Genomic DNA, 27,191 nt, shown 5'->3' on the forward strand with positions numbered 1-27,191 from the left:
AATCTTCAATAGTGATAGCTTCTAATTCCTCTAGTTTGGCTCACCAAGAAGGAGATATAAAGAGGAAATCTACTTCAAGTCAATTCGTGGTTAGTAGATTCAGTTATGCTATTGATGCTTCTAAAAATGCTCATGCTATTTGCACTTTGGGGATAGTCATCTTTTTGGTCATTCACCACTTTCTTTTGGCAACCAATAACTCTATTGGTGCAATTTTATTTTTTTTCCTCCATGGCTAGTTTCTTTATTAATAGGAATAGACACGACTTTAGTTATGGAAATCATGCTTACAAGTTCCAATGGTAGGAATCCCATGGATGCTATTGGTCTATCTTGAAAAGAAACTCATCCAACTTATCCAACATCATGGGCTTGGAAACTAGTAAATACAGCTGGAAATGTTTTGCAAACTCTACTCATTCGGAACAAAGTGACAAATGCCATTTCAGCATTTATCTTGTCATATTGGTTTGTGGCCTCTCTCTTGTTCAATTCTGGTCCTAATCTTGATGTAGTTGATTGGCTAGATTTTCTTACCTACTCTAATTTAGGCATGTCCACGTAGTTGTATATGCGATCTTGGTAGGCTGCCATGTTTAGAGGTGTCCAAAATAATCATGCCTAAGCCACAATTTTCAATAGATATATTTACATTTTTTGCAATAAAGTTTGTCCAATAAATTTGTTAATTTTATGAATGGATAGAATGAACTACATGCAAGGCAGCTAAGGTCTAGGTGAAGTGATTCATTTTCTTTTCTTATGGAGTGCTATTATCCATATGGATGTTTGATTCCATGCTAGAGGATAACCTATTGAATGGCTTGCCATCTTTACTATTATTTAATTTGTGAGGATAACCTATTGAATGGCTTGTCATCTATCCTATGAGAAAATCTGCCAAATAGAAATCCAGTCAACTTATCCACCTTAGCTGGGTTGGACAACATGTCATTCATTATATGGTGGTGCTCAACCAACTGTTCAGACATGTCATGGCTTGTTTTCATAGGTTTATCTTGAATGTCTAAATAACCATCCTTTCTACTGTTTTGACTCTGGATATCAATTGTCCAAGATCGTGTCCTCTGAGACTCTGTACTATACCTGTCCATTCTAGATAACGTAGAGTGTAACCCCAATACCATATAACTTCTTCAAACACCAAGAACTAACATGAAAATGATTAGAAGTAGCATGCAACCATAGATTTTGACATGCAACTGATTAGAAGCAACATGCAATCATAAATTATGACATGCAAGATCTGGGTAGTTGTCAAAACTGACATGCAAACTTCTACAACCACCAAATTCACCAAGAAATAACATGCAAATGATTAGAAGTAGCATGCAACCATAAATTTTGACATGCAGCTGATTAGAAGCAACATGCAACCATAAATTATGACATGCAAGATTTGGGTAGTTCTCAAAACTGACATGCAAACTTCTACAAACCCTCAGGCTAGCAAGATCATGGCTCTGATACCATTGAAATGTCCCTTTTATGATTTTGTATGATATTTCCAACCTCTAATCAGATCTTTAAGATCAAACAACTAATATCACAAAGATCCACCAAATTTCTCAAGAAACCCCAAATCGGGTATGCCAGAAATAGTGCCAAAAGCTTCACAACTTCACAAATTATTAATAAATCTGAAAATGGAAATTTTTATAGAAATTTAAGCAGAATAAAAGCCTAAAAAATGAAATTTCCAGATTTTTATATCCTTTACACAAAAGTTCACAAATGTAGGACAAAAACTATGCTCATTGGGATCCCGAAATTAACACCAAAATGCCCGAAAACACCACAAAAACACTAATAATCTATCTCAGAAGTTTAATCACGTCCCAATACATATATTCAGCTCTATTTTAACATATTAAAGTCATAAATACAGCAGCAACCAAAATTGATATGAAATGCTCAACTGAAAACACCAAACTCATACAAAAAACACACCCGAAAACTCACAAATCTGCACTGTTCAGCACAAAGGCAAACTTTGTATGAGCATGCACATGGAATGGCTTCAAACTCCCATCCTTAGCCTTCCTAGAAACTTTCAAACTCTCATTCTTGGGTCTCCTTGAAAACCTATAAACTCCCATTCTTGGGTCTCCTTCTCCACAGGTTTGGCAGCCTCTGAAGAATAACAAAGAATAAGCAAAAATCAAGTTTTGGAATCAGCCCAAAATGCCTCCAAACCCCTTAAAAGAGGGCATAACCATAAATAACATCCAAGAGAGGTTAATGAAACATATTTTAATAATAATTTTCATTTATTAGTCCTAGGGTAAATATAATAATTAGGGAATGTGATAGATGGACATGGCAATGAAGGAAGGAAGAGAGGATAATAGTGATAAGTGGGTGGACGGGGGTGGGGGGTTTAAATAGGAGAAGATATGTTGAGAGGATGGTGGGGAGTGAGGGAAAGAGAGTAAATATGGGGGGAGATATATGCATTATATGTTTTGGGAAAAAGAGATGTGAGAGAGAGAGTAAGAGACATGATGTAAAGATATATAAGGTATTTAGTGGGAAGCAATCGCTAGAGGGTCAGGGAGATGGAAGAAAGATAGAACGGGGAGTGGGCAGAGATAGAGGTAAATATAGAAAGAGGATAATTTAGGCCCAGAGAGAGAGAGAGAGAGAGAGAGAGAGAGAGAGAGAGAGAGAGTCTTTTCAGTTACTGTGAATGCATTGTTGGCACTTAAGGGTAGATATAGAGGGTAAATAGGGGTAAGAGATTGTGAGAGGAGGGAGAGGAGACTTAAAGAGATTAAGGAGGTAGGGAGGCAAAGAGATGATGTAGAGATAAATGGTAATAAAGGAGAGGATATGGTAAGTAGGAGTGGAAATAGGACAAAGGGAGAAATGTAAGATGATATGAGGTAGAAAGAGACAATGTCGAAGGGGAGAGTGATTAGGTAGAGAGAAAGATAATAATTTTTAAAAGTGTGTAAATGTGTAATTTTTAAAAGTATGTCAATGTGTAATTTCTAAAAAGTATGTAAATAGATAAGTTTAAAAAATATATAAATGAGTAATTTAAAAAAAAAAATCAAATGAAAACTCTAATTCCAAGCCAAAGTTTAATTCTAATTAGTTCAATAAAAAATAAAATTGATTGTATTAATGATTATATAGGTGGTGATTTATTTATTTTTTCAAAGGGAATCTATTTCATTAAGAATATTTTTGAAGTGAGCATATAAAATCTATAATGTACCATAAAATATGCTATATAATATTTATTATTTATTCTTGTAAATTACTAAATAATAATAATATTAAATATTTATTAATAAAAAAATTTCATAATATATTAACTATAATAAATTATAGTTTTAAAAATAATGTGTTTCAATTTGGGTCACGAGTGCTACTAGCTTATATATATTACATATATATATAATAATAATAAGCCGAGAGATAGGGGCCTATTTTCATAATATCACTCAGTGCAATAGGCACCTCGAGAAGGATATCTCTCGGCTTATTTTATATATAAGCTAGTTTTTAAATTAATCAATAAAAGTACATTTTGGTCGTACCTTTATCAATAATTTTTAAATCGATAAATATTAGTATTATGTAAAATTAAAATTGAATAAATAAAATTTAAGAAAACAAATAAATATTATATTTAATATTAAATATGTAAAACTTTGTAAGATTCAAATCTATTTATAAATATAATTAATCTGCACAAATAATAATAAATCTAAACTTCAACCTTTTTTCTATAAAAAAAAGTTTTTGAAACTCCAATAAAATGTACCATCAACTTGCTACGTGGACAATGCCAAAAGGGACACATCAGTTAGAAACGATTGCATTTCAAGGTTTTAGTCGTGTCGGTAACCGTAAGGTATCATGTCGCGGTCATGTCCCACAACACACGAAAGTCGAGGGAATTTTATCAGGCTGCTTTTTGGTAAAAAACTAAAATATCGGGCGTCAACCTGCCTATTCAACAATTTCATGTCCTAGGGTGGCTTAAAAAAGGAAACATCGTACTGTCATTATGAAGAAGAATTTGGAAAGACCACTTTCGTTGGTACTGAGAAATGGAAACACATTTCAGTGGGTAATGCGAACCAAAAATTTGAGGAAAGGTTATTTTTCCCGAATTCTGTGAAGAGGCTTGTCTCACGAGTTTGCACAGATGAGCAGAAGTAGAAGAATTAACAAGAACCGTGGTGAAAGCACATTTTATTGTGTAAGGAAACCCATTTGAAGAGGGGTTTTCTTTTTTCAGAGCTCTGTGAATGGGGTGGTCACATGAGTATGCAGAGACTGTAGAAGAATTAGCAAGAGCAGTTTTGGAAGCACATTTTAATGGGTACTGAGAACCAACCATTAGAGGAAGGGTTTTCTGTTTTCAGAATCTGTGAAGAGGGTGGTCGCATGAGCATGTACAGAGGAGCAGAAGTAGAGGAAGTAAAAGAGGAGCTGCGTTGTAGACGGTCAGATGGTAAACGATGGAGGTGCAGCGCCCCTGTCAGGAGTGGCCACACTCTCTGTGAGCACCACATTAAAATGATCGATGGTCGCCAAAAGAAGAAAAAAGATGAAAAGCTTACCGAAAAGATGGAGAGAGTAAAGGCCGTGTCTGGTTTGGCCCATGGCAAACGGCATTTCAAGGATGGAAATGCTGCTTTCCGATATGAACAAGAGGCTTGGGGAGCTGATGTGGATGAATATGTGGAAGCCAAAGCAGAAGAAGTGGACAGTTTCTCCCGGATTAAGTCCCTTACTCGAATGGTACGTTGGGTTCCTTGTTTTGATGTTTTCTTTTCTTGGGAAAGACTTAAACTATCTCTCTGACTCTGGCTTATGAGTCAAGTTTGCATAGTTCACAAGAGGAAAATAATAACTTTTTGAAATTGATTACAAAGTTCGAGGAAAATATATTTTAGGGTAATAGTTAAATTTTTGTTATTAGTTTTTAAATCTGTGCCATTTTATAAAAAATATAATATATACACGCCTTGTTACTGGGCAGTGCTGGTAAATCCTGGTATACGTACATTTTGGGTATGGTACACTGGAAATGTCTAAATCCTAAACTAAAACGTAAATCTTATCAAGATGGACACTCAGTGTTTTTTTTTTTCAAAATTCACTTTTCCCTTGCGATGATTTACATTTTAGATTTTAGTTTAGGATTTAGCCAATTCCGAATAGATGAATGTTAAATGTTGCTTGTAATTTGATTTTCCATTGTGTAATGTCATTTGTGTTGGTTGTTTCTAATTGTGGCCTTAATAGCTTACACGGTTTCCTGTAGATCTCTTGACACTATTTAGTAAGATTGAAGTAAAATGTATTGTAGAGTGATTCCATGCAGCTATTTAATTTTATTTTTTAATTATTTTTTAAAATAAGTGAGTTTATATTTATATATATTTTTAACTAAATAAAAAGGATAGTTTTAATTTATAATCTTATCTTATAATGCTGGTTTCTGTAATTGTGGACCTAATGGCATGTCTGATTCCATGTAAATTTTTTATTGGTACAAAAAACAAGTTTAGATTTTCTCATATATACTGGAGTTGTTACGTTTTGGAGTTTGAAATTTCAGCAAAAAAATAAACAAGGGACCTGAAATACTGCAGCTTTGCATAATGAAAATATGCTGTATGATTGTACATATTTCCTTTTCTTCTCCTTTATTTCTCCATTAATATTTTACTTTCAATCACGTGTCCCAGACCCTAAAACCCTTGTCTCTAATGGTGTTTGAGGTATTGCAGTATGTGGTAGATGTCCACTCGCACCCACCCCCCCCTCTTGCCTACCAAAATATTCAAATCTTTGAAATATATTTGAAATGTGTTTCAAAAATTAAAAAAACACCATAGGATGTATAATATCTGGGACAACTAGATGCTCCTCAGGGCAAGGCAAATTGCCATCATTGAAATTCATTCCTTTCCATCTTATAATCCTCATCCTAGATAAGTTGTGGAACACAGATTATTTGGTCTTTTACCAACTCTAAAAAAATGCTCCTTGAAAATTCAAGTATTGATTGCTAAAGAAAAAATAACTATAATAGTTTGGGGTGTTACCTTAAGGCCCAACAAGCATGATGATTCAGAAACTGAACTTTGAATGTAGAAATTATTTTTTCGTTTTACCAAGCCTTTGAGAGCATGGGCACAATTCTTTAAAAAGCATAAATATATTACATAGAGGTGCTTTTTTGATGAAGAATAAAAAACTATAAGGTAGATTTAGAGGTTCAAGGAGGAAAGGTCCAAGAGTTTCTCCTTGCTTCTCCTTTAGGGCTCCTAGATATCATCTATTTTGAGTTTGTGGAGTGTTGTACGAGAAAAGTGTGAGTCTTGATTGTCAATGTTGTACTTGCAGATTGCTTTCCCATTCTTTGACATCTCCTTGGGAAGACATGAGATGCACGATGACCTCTATATTGTTATACTGGGGAAGAATTCCATGGTTTTGGATATACAAAGGCTTTATTCCCATTCGGAAATCACCCTAAGCTATTAAACTTGGAGCTGAAACTCAAATTGGAAGGAGAAGAGGTGGTGCTTCACAACATCAAGGATGGGGATCCAGGAGTTGTCATGGCCGCAAGCTGAAATATCAATTGATGACGAGCACTTCATCCATAGGTGAGAATTTTTTTTGTGGTGACATTGAATTTATTTGAGATTACCGTGGTAGGGAGTTTGATGTTGTGCTTCTAGGGTGCCCACAAAGTAGAGAAATTCATCAGGATATAGAGAGATTACCGTGGTAGGGAGTTTGATGTGGTGACATTGAATTTATTTGAGATTACCGTGGTAGGGAGTTTGATGTTGTGCTTCTAGGGTGCCCACAAAGTAGAGAAATTCATCAGGATGTAGAGAGAGAACATGTTGGAGAGATGTTTCTCATTTAGGAAGTAATGGTCACCATCAAGGGATATCAAGGGATGCTCATAACTTTGGGGAAGGGTTTCAAGTGAATTTTTTTTTTATGACTCTTTATAAACCTACACATGTACTTCTATTTTTTGAAAGAAATTGTTTTACAACAACAAATGTTGGACTTATTATTCCCAAAAACATAAATAAGTCATGCAGATTTAGACAATAACTATTGAAATCTCTATGGAATCCAGCAAAATAGTTATAGTTTGTGTTTGCAAATAGTCGATGCTAAATTAGAACTTACCAGTTACATTGATTTTTTATTGCTATCATAGCATCAAGAATGGACTCTCAGACTTATGGCAGACCTCAAATGGCTGCATTTTGGTGTACAAACCCTAATTCAAGTTGCAATGAAGAATTATTAGACTGTGATCTTTGATTTGTTTGGAAGAGAAATGGACTCTACTAGATCAACTATGTTCCCTCGGTTTGCTGCTATAGTTCTGTGACTTTATTTGCTAATAAAAATCACTAATAACCTGTGTCAGGGTTGTGTCCAGAACAGTTGCTGCTACAGGGGTTTTGTCCAGTACTATTCACGCAAAGTATAGAGTGAAAAAATAACAAAGTCATAAACTTGGAATGATTTATTTTCTCCCATCATCATCTCTGTCAAAAGCTTTGATCCCTCACAAAATCCTTCATTTTTTGGCAGTTAAAAATTAACATCACTCACCATGAAGATTTCACCTAGTAATAAAAACATGGGTAACTTAAAGTGGTTCCCACTTTAGTCCATAACGAATAATTAAATAAATTGCTGATCACTTTTAGCTTTTTGGGCTACTAATTAATTTATTCATGTATTCCCTTACTATTCAGTTAGTTTTCTAGTCTTAAAGAAATAGGTGTCCAAACTTATAATTTAAGCTTTTCGCTTGTACTGAATTTTTCATTTTATGCCCTTATTAATCCTTTTAGCTCCATGTTGGGGACATCACAAGTCCTCTCACCCTGAGATTGCTTGCCCTAAGCAATCATCCTAATCAAATTTGATTAGGATCAAGTACACCATTTAATTCCTAGATCTCAAAGAAGTCTTACTTCATCTTCTTCAGATCTAAATTTGATTAGGATCAAGTACACCATTTAATTCCTAGATCTCAAAGAAGTCTTACTTCATCTTCTTCAGATCTTCATTCCTCTAGACTGATGTAAACATGATAAGACCTAGTACTATGAAGCACACAGGTATAATCCCAATGTAGATGTTCCTCAAACCAAACTACGCACCATAGTGACCTGTAAGTACCCTTGTGGGGGAAGAATTGAGTCAGCAAAAGTGTGAAACCACTAGTATGAGTTGGAACAATGTTTGTATATAACCCAACCCAACATGAGTATCTAGATCAGATGAATCTAGATCAGCAATGCTATCGAGTCTGATGACTACACCAAGGTCTGGTTCAAGGGCTGAATCCACTAAAGTTGTAAAATGGCAATGTAATTCTTTGGCTATCAATGAATTTTCTGAGTGTATACCTTTCCTAAGTCCCATTGCAAAGCATGAATTACCATAAGATATTTTATCGCTGCCAACGCCATGTATCAAGACATCCATGTCAAGAGGATAAGGAAATATGTTGCTGCTGTCATTAATTGAATAATCTGATTTATAGCCTTGCACCCAATTGGTGTTTCATCATCAAGGTAAGTTTGCATACACTTGGCTTCCTTTACTTGTGGGTTAACATTTTTTGTAGCTCTCAACACATTATGTTTATCTTCACGAGTAAAGTGAAGCTCCACATTGTTGAAGTCTTGAGTGTGTCTTCCAAGAGACTAAACCATGGTACTCCCACAACTATTTTGGTATCCCCAATAACAACGACTTAGGACTCATCACTAAATGTATAATCATCTACTTGTATGCTCAACTTGGTTATTCTTCTTGTGCAACTGATTTTGCATCTATCTGCCAACATGAGCCGAGTCCAAAGAAGTTCTCATAGTACTGCTGTCCACCATACACACAATTCCCTGTCCTTTGACAATCTCGTAAGTATGAATAAATGATTGTTGGAACCGTTGGATAGGGACATAAGGGTACATTTTACCTTGTCATCGGGCTCACTATCCTCATTGCTGTCCACATAAGACTTCACCTCAATAAGATATGCCTTATTCTTACCAAGGCACCTTTGACTGGGTTTCCAAGGTTATTTGCAATAAAAACAAAGATTTCTTCTTAACACATTACTTTAATCTTTTTCTCTCTTAAGAGGCATGGCTTTGTGAAGATTAGGAACCTTCAAATGTGATTCATCATCTGAATTTTGATTCCTAAAGCTCTTGTGGGGTTGAGGATAGGATGTGACTTCAAGATCAAGAGCTAACCCAATAGCATCATCCGATGTATTAAGCCTATGTGCCTTGATGAATCCCTTCAATTTTTCACCCAATCCTTCTACAAAGAACATTGTGACTCTTTTCTGTGGCATATCAAGAACCATTACAAAATATATGGCCATCTCGACAATGATAACAACAAAAGAAAAAACCAGAAAAAGGGCGTTAATTCTATTTCGCCATTGTCAGGTAGCATCGAGTGTCCTTCATCGTGACTTGCAAGTCCCTATACAGGTCTTGTGCGAGTTCCTCACAAAAGCTCATGAGTCTTTGTTTTGGAATCGCTAGGACTCAACTTGTGAGTCTACGGTGAGTCAACTCGGCAAGCCATGAGACTTGCAAGGTGTGACAAGTCCCATGAGTCCTCAAATTATGATTTTTATAATTAAAATAGAAGGCATGTTTATACAATAGTATTAAAATAAAAGTATTTTTTATTAGTATAAATAAATAAATAAAATTAAAATTAAAAGCATATTTAAATACTTCAAGGGAATTAGGAACCATGAGGCCAATTTGAAAGGGTATATCAAGGAGATGTCTATCTTCATTTGGTATTCATCCTAGTTAATGCTGTGCATCTAATTTTCAGATTTGGACACTTGCATAATCCAGGCATGTCTAAAACCCTTGGCTTGTTTGAGGTTTGAGAGGATGCAAACCCTCCTGGATTCCTCAGTTTGGATGTAGGACATAACCCTTTTTTTTCATTTTGGGTGATTCCATACAAGGATCACAATTGTGCTGATTTATTGAGGATTTGAAGACATTTTTCAGTTTCCTTAAATTGTATATTCTGATCTTTGAATATTTGAAGAAAATTTCCAATGAGAAATTATTGGTTTGCAAGAATACTTTGCAATTGGCACTTGTATGGTTTTATTGTTTTTTTTTCAAAATTTATTGCTTCTGCTCATCATTTTCAGCTAGATCTTAGGTGCAACATGAGGAGATTAATTTTCAACATCTATTTCTCTTTGAAACCCTAGTCACTAGATTACAAGTAATTTATGCATTTTTTTTTTCGGTGGTTGATTATTAACATTTTATTCTGGGTTTGAGTACTATATCTAGGAAGAGACTTTAATCATCATGTGCTATTGATTTTTCAAGTGGTTGCATGCACATTGGTTAGTGTTTACCAAACATTTATTTCAGATCGGTGGAATACTAATACTTACGGGTCAAATTGCATCAGCCATACAACCTTTAGACACCATAGGAGCCATATGTCATCATTATATATTTTGTACCAGCACCAAGGAGGGTCTAATCAGATTTGGAGGAGCTATACCAGCATTTCTTGTTGCTACACAGAAATTTTTACACAATTTTACTAACTGCTACAATTCTATGGTCCTGCCCGTGACCTACAATAATTCACACCAGGTATTTGAGGGTTTCAAGACGGAACAAGATTGTTCAAGGATGTCCACTTCTACAATTTGTGAGCGATCTTTTAATACTAAAATCAGAAAAATATATTGTTGCATTTATTGTAATAACTTTCAGCTCAGTGGATGAATAAAAACATATCCTTCAGGGTTGACAAGTCTATTGTATGATGTGGATTGATGTTGAAATGATTATTTTAATTCAGATATGAGTGCTGGAATACCTAGGGTTTGTACAAGCAGTTCTAATTGATGATATAGATCAAATGATTTGCTGTATCAGCAACTGCGGATTTGCTAGAGTGTTTCTAGTTGACTTTTTCCAATTTTTATTTGCTGTTCTAGCTTGGCTTGATTTTCAAAACTTAAAAAAAAAGAAATACAAAATTTCATATAGCTGCACAAAATATTGCATGATTTTAGTTTGGAACATTACATGATCTTTGAGTAGAGTGCCATTCACCCTGCCTATGAAAAGATTAGGGGTGTTTATTCTCCTACAAAATGTGATTCTATTTAATGTGTATCATTTTATTTGTTTTCCATGTTTATATGTTGCAGACACTAGCTTTGCTGCTGCAGAATTTGACAAGAATAGACTTTATCCAGGACATTGTATCACTGAAAGTGCAAAGATGCAAAGAGGATCCTGGTGCAACATGGAAGGTTTTCGAATGCAATCCCTACATCATGGTTGAACCAGAAAACCCAGATATGTATTTTCCATTTCTAGACTACCTATGCAAATTGGCAGAAGAAGACCATACAGTTGTGGGTAAGTGCTGAAAATAAAATGATTAAGCTTGTAGAATGAAAAAATATACATAATGTTCAATTCAGTTGAAGAACATCAAAACTATTATCTAATGCAAAAAGTTCTTTATAAAAGCAAGTTTTCAAGACCAAGCAAGGTCTACAATACTAGAGAAATTAGTTACGCCACAGATTGTTAAACAGTCTCTTAAAAGGGCCCTCTCTTAAAGAGGGTTGATAGTTTTGTGGTGCAAAACCCCAACTTGCATATGGAATGCCCTAGATTTGAGTCATAATTGATCCTTGGACACTAGCACAAATAAAAACTCAAACACTCAATCAAAATAGTATAGCACTGAATGATTAGAATGGACATGAAAGAGGAGGAAAAAGGATACCAATATATTTAATTATCTGTAACAAAAACGAAAATGGATATAATACCAACTATGGCAGGAGGTGAACCACGAGTCAGCATTGCATCATGGCTCTGATATTTGTAAAAAATTCTAAACCTCTTGGTTCATGAGAAATTGGTTTAACAAATGGGATGAGTTCTTCTATGATCTTATTGGAATCAAGCAATCCTACCATTTTAATAAATATGTCCTATAATTCTTCAATCTTGTAACAGTGATATTTGTGTCTAATATTCCTTCAACGTGTTCCCTTTGTTCTGCAGTAGCTTTAGCATCCATTCTTCATGCATGTTCTCTTGAAAAAGTTTCATTCTTTCTTGATAATAATGTGTATCACAACATTAAGGATGGAATTGATGACACATTTTTGAGGCAGAGCTACCAAATAAGCATTCTCATTTGTCTTCTTGGATAATGCATGACCAATTTTCTTTGGTTTAAATTTATGATAATCTTGAAGGAAATATCTCTTTACGAAGGTAAACATCAATCTGAATAGATTTCCACAATCCATTAGACTTTAAAGAAGGTAAAGTTAAAGAAGGTAAACATGATTTGTTTGCTTCCTTTTTTACCTTCGCTTTTTGATGTAAATCTGCACTTCTCTTATCATTCATGATTTATAGCTAGAGCTTGATTTCTTTGAATACACCATGCATGTACTCTTCAAAATTCTGATTAGTCTGACTAACCCATCACATTGTCTCCAAAAACTAACTAGAAAGCAGACTTACTTGTGGATGTTGATGTTTGTGTCGAAAGCAATCTCAGTTTGTGCTTAAACTAAGTTCTACTTCTTTGGAATCTCACTCACAAGGCACCAAAGTAAATCATCCAAACTTCTCACCCTCTCCTTATTAATTAGTAGGTGGTGGGCTGAACTATAGTGCAACTTGACTAAGGCTAGCTTGTCCTGCAATTTGAAGCAGAGCTCAGCTACATATCTAGCAATAGGCTTCTCTTTGCCCTTTTGAAAATTTGCTCTTATCTGCAACATCATAAACTGGTATATTACTCCAACAAAAAGAACTGCCTTTCCCTCAAAATTTAGGATTGTTTGAATACCTTTGACAAATAACTTATACGTAAGAATTTGGCAAGCAGCTCTTTTAATATCTTGGGGCAGAACTCAATCTTGTTTTTAAATTGGCTTTTCTGAGTATTTTGGAGATTATGCAACCATAAGGCAGGATGCAACTTATTTCTTGTCACTGCTAATTTTTCTCTTCTTGGTTCACCTTCATCTATGCTCTCTATATCGAAATATCATACTATTTCTTGTAGCCATCTGATTAACAAATCAGAGTTCAAACTTCAAATCACCACAAAAGCTTGGATTCTTCTCCTTTACTTTTATTTTGTTTTTTGAACTAAAGCTTGTATCAGTCTTCAGATGGGGTATCCTGTTCTAACAAGGGCTCCCAAATCTTCTTGTTAATCTTTGAATTCATTCAGTTGGAATCTACCATCAATTCCTTGTAATCTTCCAAGCAATCCATCTTGGCCATTCCTAATTTTATTGTATCTTCTAGTTCTCCTTCCCTAGCTCAAGGTCATTTTATAGTGTTCTTTGATAGCAACTATTGTAGAATATTTATTTCTGCAAAAACTGATGCACAAAATCTATCCTTTATGCTGCCCTCCTACAACTACTCTTTGAGTTGGTATCTGCAGAGACAAAATACAACAGAATAGACTAGGAGAGGGGAAGGGTAACAGGGAATTAGAAAAAAAAAAGACAAACCCATGATATGCTGACTGCAAAGTAGAATCCCTTCAATCTTCATTAATCTTAGCAGAATAAAATGGATAATCTTTCTGTACAAGGGAAATCAAAGTTTACTGCAACAACTTTTTCTTTCATCTATTCAAAGTTTCAAACTATTCTGCAGAACTTCTGTTTTCTTTGTAGGAAAATATTTTTGGCTCTCTAGATAGTGTCCTCTATCCAAGTTACTGGCTAACAAAGTTCTCCTAAACCACCCAAGAAGTGGCAAGATCTCAATAAAAATTAGCAATATAGCAAATGCCATTTGACAGCAGCACTAGGTCTAGCCTGTAGTGTGAAACAGAAGTCATGTTCATATTTAATCATAGTATTACTTGTCTCTTTCTTAACCTTAGGTAACATGTTTCTCGTCCTTTCATTATCACTACTTTGCCTCAAACTCTTTCCCTAGAGATGATGCAGTAAGAGATACAATCCATGCATTGTCTTGTTCTCCATAGCATAACTATTTTATATAAACAATCTTACTCCCCAAAAGAGTCAGTTTCCACACTTCCACTCTTTTCTGTTTCCAATGAATCCATACAAAGTTGCACAGACAAAGATATGCATACGGTATTGGGTACATATATGGCCATTTCTTTAGACCTCCAATTTGGATACAGCTGAATGTGGTATTAATAAAAGCACACACACACATATTTAACACAATTTTCTAAGTTATTAGAGGAGATATTAATTACTTCAAAAGCAATATAGACACATAAATTCTACCTAAATAATTGTAAGTTAATTTAGCACTTTACAATAATTAAAAATAGACGAGTTCCATTAGAAGATAACCCCAAAAAAGGGCCGCTGAAATAGAATTTTTTTTCAATTGTCTTTCTTTGTTTGGTGCAGGTTTTTTACCAAATGTTTTAAAAAATTTACATTAATAAAGTTTTAAAAAAAAATATTAGGAAGATTTACATCAAATCTTTAAAAAAATCAAATCACATAGTATTCGGCACAGTTGGATAATCAAGTTTTTTAGGATACACATGGGTACAATATTTGATGTGTATCCATGTCGTATTGGATACGAGGATACGTGCACGCGAGGAGGACAGAAATTTCTGTCTAACTCTTTATCCATCTCGTTCTTGCCAATATATTAAAACACATTGTATATTTAGACAATGTTGTCAAAATAGAAAATATGTTATCTCAGAAGCAAGCATTCTTTAGATGTGCAACACAATTGCGTTAGATTTATATTAGGGAATTGACTTGTACTCATATAAGTTTCTCTTACTTGAGTCAGTAATTTTTCACAGATTGTCTCTATTTTGAAAGCTTCTAAAAACCTAGCTTAAAAAACATGATAATGAATAGTCCTGGTTAATTGAAATGATATCGAGATGTTTTTCTTTGTTTTCCTTTTCCTTGAAACATCTTGTAGCTTTTTTTCTCATCTTCCATGATTCAATATCTGTAGTGGTCACTTCTTTCATTGTAACTCTCCTAGAATAAAAGTCAGCTGTGATTGGTCTCACATTTGTAGTCTCCTTCTCAGTGTTTTCCACAAGCATATTCTTCTTTATTAGATTTTTTATTGAAACTATTTCAGTTGGATTTACCTCATTTATCTTACTTACCATTGCAATCTCAAATATGTGTTGGACATCTACAAGACACTCTTTTGTAGTAACCCCTATTGGACAACTTTAGAAAATGGGTGATTCATCAAACATGTGCTGGGTGAAAAATAATCAATGACCGATGTAGATTCTGATCCCTAGGTGATAGCAGTAACACAAGATAACGAACTTTTGCAAATCAAATTTACACCTCCAAACATCAATTCTAAACTCCCATAATGTTAGCATACATCTTCAAATCCAACATAAACTGCAGGTTTGAGTTATAAGTGGCAAGTGCCATATATATCAAATATGACTTGATTCTTGACTTCATACTATTATTCACCAAGGTTTGTATGAACCTCTTATTCACTGAAAGAAACCAAATATGAAATTATTTTTGATTCTTGAATAATGAGCTGTTGGATAAATTATGACAGCAGCAATAAACAAGGAAATACCTAGAAACTCCAGAGCTGTATTTTATTTGTGACAGCCAATATAATCAACATTAATGTTGGTTATAGCAGTAAGACACCCTCCTAAATTACTAATATAAGGTCTGTAAATGATTTGAAAATGCCTTTCAATCAGCCAATAAAATAAATATAACAGATTTGCTTGCAGTTATTAATCAATTCAAATTTCCACAAGCTGAAATATCTAATAAATCCTTGTAGCAAACTGAAAATGAGTTCAAATTACTATATCATGTTGAACATAACTTTAATCAATAAGTCCAAGTGCAATCCTTGATTAGAACCACTTTAAATCTAAATCCAACTATGGAAAACCAAGAGGGTTATAATTCTCTAGATCTCCAACACCAATAGTTTTCATCCTTAAATGCTTCAATCTCCAAAATGGAAGGAATAATGAAATGATAGAATCAGATGCTTTGATGTGAATCTTGATCTCTCTTTTCTAGATGATTTATTTTGGGCCTTTTATCTATTTATGTTTTTCTCTCTCCATTTATTAATAATATATTTTAAAACTACATCCAAAGGTCCTTTTTTGAAATACATTTGAATAAAATGTACAGGATGCCTTTCAAATATTACATAGAACTTAGTGTTGAAGATGATACCTGCGTAAGACATCTTCAATCTTTGTTATGTGCCATGCATGCCTCTGTTGGTGACGTCTTTATTTAGCTGATTTTTTAGTGTGTTTGGACTCTTATGATGATCAGTTTCCTCTCTTTATTATCCTATGGAAGATTGATGCAATACCTTTCAAATATTACATAGAACTTAGTGTTGAAGATTGTACCTGCGTAAGACATCTTCAATCTTTGTTATGTGCCATGTATGCCTCTGTTGTTGATGTCTTTATTTAGCTGATTTTTGTGTGTGTTTGGACTCTTATGATGATCAGTTTCCTCTCTCTATTATCCTCTAGAAGATTGATGTTTTTTGGCTATCAATTATTTGAACCGATAGCTCATTTTTGTTATCTTTATTTTTTTGTGTGGTTAGTCTTCATGCTCCATTCACATTGATGACCTGGCATCTAGCATTAAGTTTCCTCAGCGCCATGCATTGTTGACGAGGCCTTGTCATATCTGACAAACATTTTGGAGACTTCCTCTATGTGTCTATTTTGTATTATTTAATATTCATTACGAGTTCATTGGTTTTATTCTCTACCTCCATCAACATTCCTAGAAGATGGATCATCTCACGTGAGAGATGGTTTAATTCTTGTAACCGAAAATCTGACGTTTCATATTCCTCTCACATTGAGATATTCTTAATATTGTGCTCTCTTTCATTATTCATTGGTATTTGGTAATAATACATGTATTGTAGGAATTGCTTGTAAGAGACGGTGTGGTGATTTTGAATATTGGTGGATATCTAATCTCTTCAGTTTGGGATTACTATCAAAGAGATTCAATAGCTCTGAGGGAAGTCAAGTTTAATATTTGTTTTCATGTTAAGTTTAGATTATAGTATTTATGTGCATGTATAGTGACATATTGAGCCTTGATGTGTTGAAGTGAGAAGATAATGTGTTGTGCTAATAGATGATCATTTAGTGGTCAGTATTTATTATATGCATCGAAGGTAGACATTTTGTATTCAATTTTAACAATCTAATAAAGGACCTATATATTGGTGGGCTAGGTTTTCCACCCTTAGGAGGAGGGTTTTTCTAGGATAATTGTTTTGTGCTTTTTGTTGTTTCGCATTTGCATATATTATTTAGTATATTTTAATATTTTGGCTCGTTACTTTAATATGGTATTAGAGTAGGTTTGAGAATTTGATCGAGAACCAGAATTGTTTTGTATCAACTATCTCCTTTCTCTTCTTTAAATTTATTGTTTTCAGCCAGTAACAACAATGACCTATCTAAAATTAGGTCAATTGAATGGCTCTTCTAATTTCTCTTCTTTGAATCCGAGAGTTCTTATTCCACTTGAAGAGAATAACCTTCTGGATTATGTTAATTTTGATGCTGCGAAGCCATCTTAGGAACTTGAAAGAACTCAATGGAAAAACAATAAAATTATGGCTAAGAACTGTTGAGATTATGGGTGTTGCACATATTGCATCATATTGTTTTGTTTATATTGTATTATTTTATTTTATTATGTAATGTTGCACTAGGAGCACCTAGGTGGACGTGCAACACAAAGATTCCTATGGGCTTGATGTTTTGTATTGTAAAATTGTGATACTATTTGATATAATTATTTATTTTGGGGAAAATATTCAATGACCAATATTAAATGTGGGTCAATGGGGGGTTTGGTAGCACATGGTTTATGTAATACCACTTGGTGGTTTTGTAGGAGCTTGCTATTATAAAAGCAACCACAAGGGTAGTTGTTGATGTGAGAAAGAGTTAGACGGGCAATAGATGGATTAGCCAAAAGGAACATTTATGGAGGTTGGAAGCATAGCATGGGATGTGTGGATTCATGCTTGTTCACATGGATTACTTAGTTATGGCTATGGCTTTGAAGGCTTCCATGGTTGTATTGCAATAGTGTTTTATTGAATAATACATGGTGATGGATATTTTTGGAGGCTAGGTTTTTTTTGTCAATGAGGATTTCCCAGGATATATCTTGTGTCACATTTTTTGTGGAAGGAAAGAAAGGGCAAGATATATTACTTTTGAAATTTGTTTATTGTAGATCTGAGAGTTTTGGGTTTGCTGTTATGATGGGTTGTCAATAGATTTTGGGCATGTGAAATTATTGGTCAGAAGGGTTTTTTTGCCAATGAGAGTTTCCCGGGATATATCTTATGTCACATTTTTGTGGGTGTGTTGTCTATTCTCTTGCATGTTAATTTTAAGTGCTTTTGTATTTCAAAGCTATTATGGGCTGTGGGAACGGTAATATTTTCGGTTGCAAGTTTCCTTACAAGTGGTATCAGAACTATAGTTTTGTTGTTGCAACCCTATATTGAATTGATGTAGTACCAAGTATTCGCTCACAACGTTACATGTAGTAGAAAGAAAACATAATAGAGAGAAATATAGATGCAACACATAATTTTTGAAACTCCATATTTTTCCATTCACCATCCTCCTTTCTACATTGTTCTATAGCTTTCTTAAATAACCAAAAACATTCTAAATTCGAAAAAACATAAAATTACCTTTTTTGGCAGATTTTTACAAATCTTGAAATTTGCCATTTTTGGTAATCTTCGAAATTAGCTCCTAGAAAGCTGCAAATAAAACTGGACTTTCCTTAAACTATATGACAACTAGACCTGCCAACTAATATTCAAATTTTGAAATACCCATTCGAAGTTATTATATAACAAAAATTCGAAAAAAGGCACAAAGATTACGGAAATAGAGTTTTGGGTGTCTAAATGGATTTTCTGGGACTTAAAAATAAACTTTTTTGGAAACAATGGAGCAAAGCCTAATTGTTAGCCCACCAAACTCCTACGCAACCACTGTAAAAATTTGAAAGAAAACCTAGGTCCGAGTCAAAAGTTATGACTCCCGAAAGTTGATGCATCATTCTCCCCTTCATGAGAGAAACGTAGCTGGCTGGCTGTGAATTGTTGTAACTTTGTTGGATCTAACTACATCACTGCTCACTCAAAGAACCATATACTCTCTATTTTAGGTAACCCATCCCATTGTATCAAGTATCTATTATGCTGGCCATGCCTTGTGGAGGTGGTTTGGTTGTCAAAATTTTTGGCAATCTTTTCCTTCTTATTAGGAAGTTGGTGTTGCCAATCCACGTCCTGTTCATCCTCTGTCTCTAGAACATCTCCATGGAATGCATATAAATCAAAAGCATTAATTATAGGAGAGATGTCAAGATGTTTTGGTAGGCTAACCTCATAAGCATTATCATTGATCTTTTTGATGATTTTGTAAGGCCCAATCTTTTTATACTTCAATTTATGGTATGTGCCTGTGGGGAACTGTTCATGTCTCAAGTAAACCATCACCAAATCACCTTTAGGAAATATTTGTTGTCTTCAAGTAGCATTTGCAGCAATCTTGTAGCTTGCATTAGCGTCTTGTAATTTTTGTCTCACATCTTGTTGGAGCTGGTGAAGGTGTTCAACAAAAGCTACTCCATCATCATTAATTTTGTCACCCAATGGAAGTGAAACAAGATCTAGAGCATCTTGAGGGTTCCTATACAATCTAAAAAGGAGATTTTCCTGTTGATCTGTAAATAGAACTATTGTAGGCAAATTTTGCCTGGGGCAATGCCAAGTCCCACTGTTTGGGCTTCTCACCAACAATGCAGCGTAACAAGTTTCACAAGCTTCGATTGATGACCTTTGTTTGCCCATCTGTTTGAGGATGATAGGCACTACTAAACTGTAACTTGGTTCCCAATTTTCTCCATAAAATCCTCTAAAAATGACTCAAGAACTTCGTATCTCTATCAAATGTAATGATCTTTGGAAGACCATGTAAACAGACAACTTCTGAGAAGAATAATTCTGCTATCCTAGTTGCATCATTGGTCTTTACATGCAATAAAATGAACCATCTTTGAAAATTGATCAACAACTACAAAAATAGAATCATTACCTCATTGAGTATGTGGAAGACCCAATACAAAATCCATGCTTTAATCAGTGCATGGTTCAGTGGGTAAGGGTAAAGGCATGGATTGTCCTATATTTTGTGAATATCCTTTAGCCACTTGAGAGACTTTGCACCTTGCCACATATTTAGTAATGTCCCGCTTTATCCTGGGCCAATAATACTTATCTTCAACTAAGTTTATTGTCTTGCCCTTGCCAAAGTGTCTAGCTTGTCCACCACTGTGAAATTCCTTGATAATATTTTCCCGCACAGATCCACTTGGTATACATAGTTGTTTACCTTTAAAGAGGTACCCATCCTGGATAAAAATAATCACCTCTCACATGGTCCGACTTACTAGGGCTTAAGCCTTTAATTGTTCTACAATTTTCCATAAATCATCATCAGTCTCATATAAAGCCTTAATAGCATCAAAACTAGTGATTTCCATGGTGATTAATAGTGTAGCACGCCTTCTCAAGGCATTAGCAACCTGGTTTTGTTTTCCATACTTACATTTTAGAACAAAGGTGTATCCCTGTAAAAAGGATACCCACTTGACATGTCAGCTGTTCAACTTCTTTTGAGTGTTAAGATATTTCAGGGCAATATGATCAGTAAATAACACAAACTCTTGTAGGACCAGATAGTGCCTCCAGTGCCTTAGTGCTTGAACAATTGCATAAAACTCTAGATCATAGGTAGAATAATTCTTTGTTTACTTCATTCAATTTTTTACTAAAGAAAGCTACATGCTTACTTGCTTGGCTAAGAACAACGCCTATTTGAACATTAGAAGCATTACACTCAACTTCAAATACCTTGTCAAAATGTCGAAGTGCCAATATAGGTGCTTCAGTTACCTTTGTCTTAAAGAACTTGAAACTTTCCTCAGCACATCCGTTGTCCATGTGAATTCCCTTTCTTTGGTACAATCAGTTATGGGTGCTACAATACTGCTAAAATTTTGAATAAACTTTTGGTAGAAAGTTGCCAATCCATGAAAGCTTTGTACCCCTATTATGTTGGAAGGACTAGGCCATTCTAGGATTGCCTTGATATTTTTTGGATCCATCTGAACACTAGCTTTAGAAATGACAAAGCCTAAAAAGGTCAAACTAGTTTGCATAAATCTACGCTTCTTCAAATTTGCATAGAGTTTCTCTTTCCTTAGTACGCCCAAGATGATTCTTAGGTGTTGTAAGTGTTTTTCTTTTCCTTTTCTATAGATCAAGATATCATCAAAATAAACTACAACAAACTTACCAATGTAAGGTTGTAACACAGTATTCATCAACCGCATAAATGTACTAGGTGCATTAGAAAGCCCAAATGGCATAACCATCCATTTATACAAACCATCTCTTGCCTTAAATGTTGTCTTCCGTTCATCTCCTCGAATGTGGATTGGGTGGTAGCCACTTTGGAGATCAATCTTGTTAAAGTACTTAGCCCTCACTAATTCGTCCATCATGTCCTCTATCTGAGGAATAGGAAATCGATACTTAATGGTAATCCTATTAATTGCTCTATTGTCAGTACACATCCTCCATGTGCCATCCTTCTTTGGAGTCAACAGTGCCAGTACTGTACATGGGCTCATGCTTTCTCTGATCAAGTCTTTTTGCATTAGTTCTGTTACTTGTTTACTCAGCTCTGTATATTGCGTTGGATTCAACTGATAGGCTGCTTGATTAGTTAGAGTTTTTCTAGGAATAAGATCAATATGATGTTGAATATTCCTTTTTGGTGGTAGACCATTAGGCAATTCATCAAACACAATGTCAGTGAATTCCTTCAATATCTTGATTGCATCAGGTGGCACGAAGTTTTCTTTTTCTGCTCTTTTTAGTATTAGTGCATAACAACATCTTGTTACTCTCATTTCTTTGACAACTTCTTTCACAGACAACATAGTTTCACTCTTTTTTTTATCCTTGAGTGGCAGAAGAATCACTTTTGAGCCATCCTTCCAAAATGTGCAAGTATTTTTCCCCCCATCATGCATGACCTTCCTATCATGTTTCAATACAACAAGTCGGAGATTGTTGAGATTATGGGTGTTGCACACATTGAATAATATTACTTATATTGTATTGTTTTACTTTTATTATGTAATGTTGCACTTGGAGCACTTAGATGAATGTGCAACATGAAGAGATTCCTATGGGATATGCTTGATGTGTTGTATTGAAACATTATGATCATATTTGATGTAATTATTTAATATTGGGGAGAAATATTAAATGCACAAATATTAAATGTGGGTTAATGGGGGGGTTTGGTAGCAAATGGTTTATGTAATACCACTTGGTGTTTTGTGGGAGCTTGCTATTATAAAAGCAACCACAAGGGTAGTTGTTGATATAAGAGAGTAAGACAGACAATAGACAAATTAGCAAAAGGGAGCATTTGTGGAGGTTGAAAGTATCGCATAGGATGTGCGTATTCATACTTGTTCACATGGATTATTTGGTTATGGCTATGGATTTGAAGACTTCCATGGTTGTATTGTAGTGGTGTTTTGTTGAATAATACATGGTGATGGATGCTTTTGGAGGTGATTTTTTCCTTCAATGAGGGGTTCTTGGGATATATTTTGTGTCACATTTTTTTGGGTATGTTGTCCATTCTCTTGCATGTGGATTTTAAGTGCTTATGTATTTTAGATTTATTATGGGTTATGTGGAAACAATAATATTTTTGGTTGCAAGTGTTCTTACAAGAAGATTATGATTGATTAAGGGTCATTTGATTCCCATTATCTCAAAAGTAAAATCATGGAAGGGGATGTTTTAAACTCTCAAAACTCTGTATGAATTCACCAATGCTAGTAGATCTCTTGCCCTATAGCGTCATTTGTTGCATGCGAAAATGGCTGGAGATGAATATGTAGTTACATACTTTATGAGAAATATAGAGGATAACTTAGTGCAATTGGTGAAGTATTTGCTGATAAGGACTTAGTTATGCTTGCAATGAATGGACTTGTTGGGCACAAAGAAGGCAAGCTAACCAAGGGGTGAATCAGTTGTAATAATTTAGATGCTTAAAGCCTCTCAAACATAAACTGATTTGAATGATAAACAATTAATGTAGGATCCTCAACACATAACGCATGAGTACAAGATTTATTCTCGAGGAAACCCTTTAGGAAAATTCCCTGTCAGGATCTAACCCACAAGATGATGTACTCTGCTAAAAGTACTGCCCAGTTAAAAGCATGAAAAATAGAGAACAAAAGGTGCATATAAACCTAGAGGCTTACAACTAAATAATCAAGGCACACTGTCCAGAGCACATTGCTCACATCCAATCTTAGATTTGATCCTCAGTCGGGTTCAGCGATCTTATTATAATTATTACATCAAGATGGACATGTAGTTCATTGTAACCAAATTGACAAACAACATTTTCTATGAGACTATGCCTATACAATTCTAGTGAAGCACAATATCTCTCCTCATATCAAGCTTGAATATATTTCAGACTCTCTCACATGCATACAATTACATGTTGATCTTTCATTTATACCAATTACAACCACTAGGTGGAATAGCAGATCTAGCATAATAAAAGTTACAACAATGAAGCTCTACGACTAATGCAGTCCTTAGTAAGTCGATTAGGACCTCGGTAGGACCGAAATCTTCAAGCACGAACACATTACACAATCGCCAAAGCAATACCAAGCTTCAAAGCATGTTACTTCATTTGATCAGTCAGAACCTAAATGAGGGAACATCCATACTCTAGCAATTTGATCTCAATCAATGCATACCACCAACATAGTCATTATACAATCCAAGAACACCAATGAGCAGCATGAATATCATTAGAAACCTTTGCAACATCTCTAACATGAAATCAAACTCATCTTTAGCACTAAAATTAGGAACAATTAAATTGTCAAAATCAAACAAGTCAAAAGATAGCGTGTTGTACTTAAAATCGTGAATAACAACTGCAAACATAAAGATAAGACACAGTAATAATTTCGACATCACAACCTCTGAATCATCAAAACAAGTTCATACCGAACCAAATACACAACCTCTGCACTTGGAACATTGTAGTACCAATGACCAAAACTTTATTAAAACTCATTCAAACCACCATCCGAACCTCTATAAGTTTATAAGCATCAACTACAAACATTTTGAAAACTCAAACAAGAATATCACTTGTAGATCTTTATTGTGATATCTGAACCAATAATAATATCAGAACAATGCATTGTCTGCAACAACAAAAGAATATGTTGACATCAATGTAGTGTAACTTGGAGACTTGTACCCACGCCAAAGCCTTTAAGTACCTGCCCCCGAGACGTCCCTGCACTAGGTACTTGTAGTACCCAAGAACCCACACCTTTGCCATTTCGCAACCATGTTGCCACCGGGAAGGATACTTGGATTTGTATTTAAATTTTGAGTTTTGAATTCTACTATTGGACATGTACTATTTTGCTATGTTAAATGTTCAACAGTTCTGATTTGTTTTGCAATTTGGCTATGTTCAAGTATTTCAATTTGGTATGTTATACTGAAACATCATTTCCTAACTAGTATTTCAAGTTTTCTATGTATAATATACAGCATCCTGCCACCATCCCCACATCGTCCCCCCGCAGTCCCGAAATCGAGATCCTTTGACCCCCCATCGTGGAAACTTGTCTTTGCGTACCAATGTCGCAACGTACCCCAGTTTTGGTGTTACACTGCATCAATGACAAAACATTAATGTCACCATAGAAACAGTCTCTCTAATCATCCAACAATCTCCTTCTTTGACATTGATGGCAACATATGTACTGAAAATCTGATTAATGCACAAAGTCAAAAATATATCCATTGGATCACTCTGAAAACCATCTCAACAATATCTTTCCCCATAACATCGTATTTTTCACACAATATTTCTCCCCCTTTAACATCAATGGCAAAGGGGCCAAGGATATCAAAAAGAAAAAGAAACAATTCTGATCTGACCTGAACAGGCTGACTCATCATATGCATTTTGAAACCAATCAGGATTCGCTTCCCCAAAGGAGAAGTCCCCAACACATCGATACAAAAATAATTGATTTGTTAATGTACCTGATTGATGTCATTTCAAGCATCTTAGTTTTGGCGGGGATGGGATATGACCCTAAGTTTATCTTAGAGATACTCAAATGTATCTTTTGGTAATGACTTTATGAAAATATCCGCAATTTGCTCTTTAGTAGGACTATAATCCAATTTGACTTCCTTCTCATTCACTTTATCTCTCAAAAAGTGATCATTGAAATATGCTTTGTCCTCGATTATTGTAGCAGATTCTTTGAAATATCAATAGTACTTGAATTGTCAGAATATATCACTATAGGTTTATCAATGCATACCTTTAAATCTTTTATCATCTTCTTCATCCAAATAAGTTATGTACAACTACTTGCACATCAACATACTCTGCTTGAACTGTAGATTGTGAGACACAATCCTGCTTCTTAGCAGTCCAAGAGATTAATGTTTCTCCAAAGAAGAAGGCAACACCACTGGTACTTTTTCTATCATCCACTTTTCCTGCCCAGTCTGCATTGGTATAAGCACTAAGTATAAATTTCTTCTTTATGTCAAACCATAAACCATAATCAATTGTTCCTTCCAAATATCTGAAGATCTTTTTTATAGTAGAAACATGTTATTCCTTCGGTTCAGTTTGATATCTAGCAACTATACCAGCAACATTTGCAATATCAGGTCTAGATTGTATCAAGTAAAGCAATCCTCCAGTCATAGACCTGTATCTAGTCTGATTTGTACAAGGGGATTCATCATCTTTAGTCAATTTTCAACCAGTCACCATAGGAGTACCAATTGGTTTGGAGTCTTCCTTTCCAAACTTCTTCAATAACTCTATAACATATTTAGTCCATGTAACAAAGATTACTTTATCCAGCTGAGTAGTTTACAATCCAAGAAATAACTTCATTTCATTAATCGTAGACAATTCAAACTCTTCTTGCATTTCATTAGAAAATCCTTTACTTAACTCATCATTATCTCCAAAAATAATATCAACAAAAACTTCAACTATCAGAACATTGCCATCAGTTAATCTCAAGTATAAGTTACTATCTACAGTCCTTTTTGTAAAACCAATCTTCAACAAATACTTGTTCAATGTATCATACCAGATTCTCAAGTTTTCTTCAATCCATACAAATCTCTTTACAAACCATAATTCTTTCATCAATTAGAGTAAAACTATCAAGCTGTTCAATATAGACATCTTCCTCTAACTCACCATTAAAAAATGCTAACTTAATGTCCTTCTAATAAACTTTGAAATTTCTATAAGCAACATATGCAAACAATAATCTAACTACCTAAATCCTTGCAAGAGGAGTAAAACTTTCATTGAAATCAATACCTTCCATTTGTGGACAAACTTTTAATGCTAGTCTTGCTAGTCAACTTGTTTCTGAATAGCCATTTAGTTCTGATCACATTCTTGTTTGAGGGTCTAGAATCCAAGTATTGTTCTTAGGATTCTGATCCAATTCTTCTTCTATACCTTTTACCCAACTCTCATCTTTACAGAGGCTTTATCGACATCTTTAGGCTCAATCATAGATATTATAGATGTTGGATCCCTAGCAATCTTACCTAGCATCAATTGTAACAATTTAGATGCATAAAACTTGTCAAGGACGAACTGATTTGAATGATACACTGCATACACCCTATGGGGCAGTAAAGAAAGACTAGAAAACCCTTTTAAATAGTGCATATTGATTGTCAATTTCAGCTCTAGGATCATATACATAAAATGTAACACTTAAGTATAAGTTGCATACTTTGAGCATGTTTGAGAGTGGTTTTAGCTTCATAGGAGTTGAGATAAAGATAATGGATTTTTAGGGTTTTTAAGAAAAA

At 34.6% G+C, this 27,191-nt stretch overlaps 1 protein-coding gene across 5 annotated transcripts in view; it reads left to right on the forward strand.

Moving 5' to 3' along the window:
- Positions 1-4,045: 4,045 nt before the first annotated feature.
- LOC149568301 (uncharacterized) overlaps positions 4,046-27,191 on the forward strand; it is a 124,218-nt gene continuing 101,072 nt past the window's right edge. For 2 of the 5 annotated variants that reach the window (XM_089821280.1, XM_089821278.1), the window contains exons 1-2: positions 4,046-4,782; positions 11,270-11,483. In XM_089821280.1, coding sequence (XP_089677406.1) covers positions 4,357-4,782; positions 11,270-11,483 — 640 coding nt within the window. In that variant the 5' untranslated portion in view covers positions 4,046-4,356. Of the gene's footprint in view, positions 4,783-6,396; positions 6,658-11,269; positions 11,484-27,191 lie in introns of those variants that run through there. The other 3 variants (XM_089821281.1, XM_089821279.1, XM_089821282.1) reach the window with 2 other exon arrangements.

Source organism: Cupressus sempervirens, chromosome 3, assembly GCF_028749045.1.
Source record: "Cupressus sempervirens isolate cs-2001-9-10 chromosome 3, ASM2874904v1, whole genome shotgun sequence".
NCBI classification, from domain to species: domain Eukaryota; kingdom Viridiplantae; phylum Streptophyta; class Pinopsida; order Cupressales; family Cupressaceae; genus Cupressus; species Cupressus sempervirens.